Here is a 4,401-nt window from a genome sequence, read left to right as displayed (position 1 = left end):
AGGGCAGAACAGCAGCAGGAAGTCACGGTTCAGTCTGCACAGCTCTCATCACCAGCGTCGCAGCGATCCGGACTAACAGACGTGCAAACAGATAAATCCTTTCAGGGGGTCTGAAACTCGGACTCGCTGGTTTGAAAACTCAAACTCAGAGTCCAGATAAGTTCGCCCGATGTATTAAACAAAAGAGTGAAAAAACAAAAAGTCTGCATCCCTCCAAACTGGTTAAAAACCACGGCCACTGCAAACGACTGGAAACGATGTGCAACCCATCGAAGGAGCAGAACATGACAATAAACAATAAATGATCATAAACAGGATGGCTTTATTGATCCTGAGGGAAATTCAAGTTTCAAATATTCAAATTCCAGCTTTTCCATAAAGCTTGCACTATTGAACAGCGTTCCCACACATTGCATCATTCCCCCACGCCGCGCAGCAGTCCTTATTAATTTAGCACGCTTTCATGACGTCTCCGCTTCAAGATGTGTGCAGACGAGTGTCGAGGACGAAAGTCTCTCAGAAGCAGCCGAGTTCTCCAACTAATCCCCTGAATCTTTTATGAAGGATAACTGCATCAGTCTGAACCACAAAAGCCCTTAATTCATTTTACAGTCACTCAGTGTGTCGCATCCTCTTCTTGTTTTTCACAGCCGGCTCCTTCTTCCTTATTTACTCTCCCTGCAGACACGTTTCCCTTTCTCTCTTCCTGAATTCTCAGATGTTGGTATCTTTCTGCCTCCTCTCTCTCTCTCTCTCTCTCTCTCTCTCTCTCTCTCTCTCTCTCCGGCTCCTTTGATTTCACAAGTGCTCAACAAAACAGGAAGAAGTGCTTCCTCCTCCTCCTCCTCCTCCTCCTCCTCCTGTTCCTCGACATCCTCTCTGCTGCGAGTTTGACGACAGGCTGTCACAAGCGTTTAATGAGCTGCTGGTTGGAGCGGCAGGAAAATGACAATCACGACGCACAGGTCGGAGGAGGAGGCAGAGGAGGGAGCGCTTCCTGTCCTGCTGGTTTCATCTGACCTTTGATTGGACACTGATTGTTATATGTGGCGCTCGTTACAGGCCGCTGAAGGGCAGTGGTGAAAACAAATGGTGTAATTAAAGAAGCCTAACGTGACACACACAGAGAGAGAGAGAGAGAGAGAGAGAGAGAGAGACGGGAGGAGGTGATGGGTGGCATTTATTAGATCGACGTGCATTTCGTTTGTGCTTTATCTGAACTGACGCCACCTGACCTACATTCTTCAGACAGACGAGCAGACCGGCGCTGGACTGACCTGTCAGTCAAATGGAGGAGGAGGGACAGAAGTCAGGACGGGAACAGAAAGGACACAAGTTCAAGCATCAGTCAGCGTAAAGGTTGTCGAAATGTTCGACGCATTTCTGGGTTTTAAAATGATCAATCTTTATTTTTCTATGATCGTTAAAAACGCTGCTGTCCAGAAATACCAAGCTTGCAGTTTTTTTGTTTTTTTTACGAGAACCATATCAGAAGGTTAAACTCTGGTACAACGCCGGCCTGATGCATTCAAATCCTGACAACATCTCTGGAGCTGATCCCAGCTGCCATGGAGGCAGGATACACCGTGGACGGGTCAGCTGTCAATCACAGGGCGACCAATCAAATATCAGCCTGTACACTTCCTCTGATTGGAAGAGCAAACGATCCACAAGGTTTGAATGATGTCATCACACGTGACACTAACAGGTTTATTCTCTGCAAAAAGTTCTGCTTTTAGAATTCATCTGTTTGAGAATCTCTGCAGAAAGTTTGCATGCTTTATTTTTTAAAGAGGATTCAGCAAAGTGCTAAATACATGCAGTCATCTAAATCTAGAACCTAGCTGTGTTGTTTCCATTATCAAACTTTAAATGCAGATTTCTCTCATGGTGTAGTAGCACCTAACTGTAGGTCCCATTAACATGATATCTGCTGAGCTGCATCAGAGATGTATCAGCAAACCAAAAAAAAGGGAAAGTGTGGATGTGTTCAGATTAATTCAGCCTGCTCTCAATAACAATCAACGTTTGGACAATCATTACAAAGAAGAAGAAGAAGAAGAAGAGGAGGAGGAGGAAGAGGAGGAAGAGGAGCACTGGACTGGGATAAAAGCTGGTATTCCTTAAAAATGAGCAGACGCACCAAAATCGAGTCAATCTTGTTCTCAGATAAAAAGTTCTCAGTGAAACTTTCTCTCTCTCAAATGTGAACTTTAGATGCTCCTTGTTCCTTGAAAGCTGCATGTTCCCTGTTATAACGTGACCTTTGACCCCATCGCGTATACCTCCTGATACATGACGGCTTCATCTATCGCAGCACCACAGGAGCAGAGCGGGAGGTCTCCGGCACGACTTCACTATAACTGAACAAGGTGCAAGAAGAGCGAGAGGCTTGACGTGGTCAAAAAGCAAATTAAAAGCAACTTTATTAATAATTTAGATAAAATGATCTTCATCAGTCATCGACAAGATAAAAAACAGCATCTTAATCAAAGCAGCAAAATGAGTTCAGACGTTGTGTTTAACTTCTGCACACGTGTCCGAGCTGGGTCTGCAGAAACCTCCTTTAATTCATGCTACTCTACCAGCTGACACCAAAGCCACATGTCTGCAGAATGAAGTCTCAAAGAGAGACATGAGGAGTCAGTGATGATGTGTGTAATCAGAGGAGCTCGGAGACACCAGTCAGAGGACTGCTGTCACCTCCGGAGCTTCACACCCCTCAGCTGTCAGACAGCCCGGTGCTCCCCTGAGTCCTGGTTCTCTTTGGACAGGACTTCTTCTCTGCTTCTGATTGTGTGTGTTTTAAAGGGAATGCAAACCTGTCTTTATTTACTTGTCTTTTAACATGCAGCCGTTACAGCCTGCAGACAGGCATCAGACCTCACACTCACTTTATGAACATCAGCCGTGTTCAAACTGCCAATATCACTAAAAGCATCCTGTGTGTGACACCCCCTCCCTCCTCTTATGTAAGACAAACTGAGCTCCGTATGATTAGCTGTTACTTAACCGGCGCGCGCTGCGGTGACACAGCGGTGCACGCGGGGAGAGGAAGAGCCGTGGGGGGTGGGGGGACGGGGGACGCTCGGAACCGTAGAAGAAGAAAAAGAAGAAGAAGGGGGGGGGGGGGGGCATTGAGAGAGATTCGGAGTGTGTTTTCTCCTCAGCTGACCGGAGATCAGCTGCAGCAACAACACGAAGCAGCTTCCGCGCAACAGTTGTCCGCTCACCTCCAAACACACACACACACACACACACACACACACACACACACACACACACACACACACACACACACACACACACACACACACACACACACACACACACACACACACACACACACACACACACACACACACACACACAAAGCGCATCACAGCCCCGCGCTGCGACACCACCCCACCCTCCAACACAGACCCTGCACAGAGACTTTACCTGAGATCCCTCCGCCGACCACGATCACATCGTAGGTGTTGCTGGGTGCCGTCATGGTGCAGTCTGCTGAGTCCGCCGCCGAACGCAGGGCGCACCGAGAGGCGCATCTGTATTAAAGGTCCGGGCAGGCCCCCCTCCCTCCCTCACTCCTGACTCCGCCCACCAGGAGAGGCGCAGCAGAGCAGGGAGGGTTAAAACTGCACACACATCACCATATCCCCCCTTTATAACCAGAATTAAAGAGTTCAGAGGACGGACTTTGCCTTTCTGTTTAAAGGTCTGATCTTATCAGGCGAGCTGCATGTTCTTTTTGCCTGCATATCAAAGTTACTGAGATCAGCTGCTGTGAATTATTAGCCTATTACAGGACACGTTGATCTTTTTTTTATTTCTGTAAGGAAATAGTCTAATTATTATTATTTTAAATGTTTCTCTGCTTCAAGGAAAACATTCTGCAACCAGAGATGTCATAAAGATGGAAACAGAGCAAAGCAGCAGATAAATGCAAAAACAGAAATGATGAAAGAAATATTTTAGCAGACAAACATGTTCTGAATTCAAACAGTTTATAAATCATAAATAGGCATCACGTCCTCTGACCCTAAAAGTTTAAATCCTGCAGATATTCAGTCTGTTTGGCATTCAGATTTCTTGCACTTTATGTTTCTCCATAATCACATATATCTGTTTTTTAGTTTCTGTCGCCCCCTTGTGGTCGGTAACTAGAAGTTTACACCAGCTCTTTGCACAATTGCAAAATATCTCCTGAATTAATTCATAACACTCCTCTCCCTCTGTGATCATGAAGGAAACATGTTGTGTTGAATGCTGGCTTCTCAGTATGTCCTCCTTCTAACTTTAGATTCTGCTCCTGAAGGGTCTGGATTTGATTGGACCAGAGAAGGTAGGCAGGGCTTTGAAGGCCGTTTTGGACGCCAGATATGAGAGCAGTTATCAGGT

General features: G+C 46.2%; 1 protein-coding gene across 4 annotated transcripts in view; it reads right to left on the bottom strand.

Annotated features, from left to right (window-relative positions):
- The window catches only part of mao (monoamine oxidase), a 22,939-nt gene extending 19,368 nt beyond the window's left edge, over window positions 1–3,571 (bottom strand). For all 4 annotated transcript variants that reach the window (XM_079358057.1, XM_079358059.1, XM_079358060.1 and 1 more), the window contains exon 1: window positions 3,442–3,571. In XM_079358057.1, coding sequence (XP_079214183.1) covers window positions 3,442–3,496 — 55 coding nt within the window. In that variant the 5' untranslated portion in view covers window positions 3,497–3,571. The remainder of the gene's footprint in view (window positions 1–3,441) is intronic.
- Between the last annotated feature and the right edge of the window lie 830 nt (window positions 3,572–4,401).

The sequence above is a fragment of the Symphodus melops genome (assembly GCF_947650265.1).
Source record: "Symphodus melops genome assembly, chromosome: 12".
NCBI lineage: Eukaryota > Metazoa > Chordata > Actinopteri > Labriformes > Labridae > Symphodus > Symphodus melops.
Note: the sequence above shows the minus strand (reverse complement) of the source record. Positions and strands in the feature narration are given on the sequence as shown.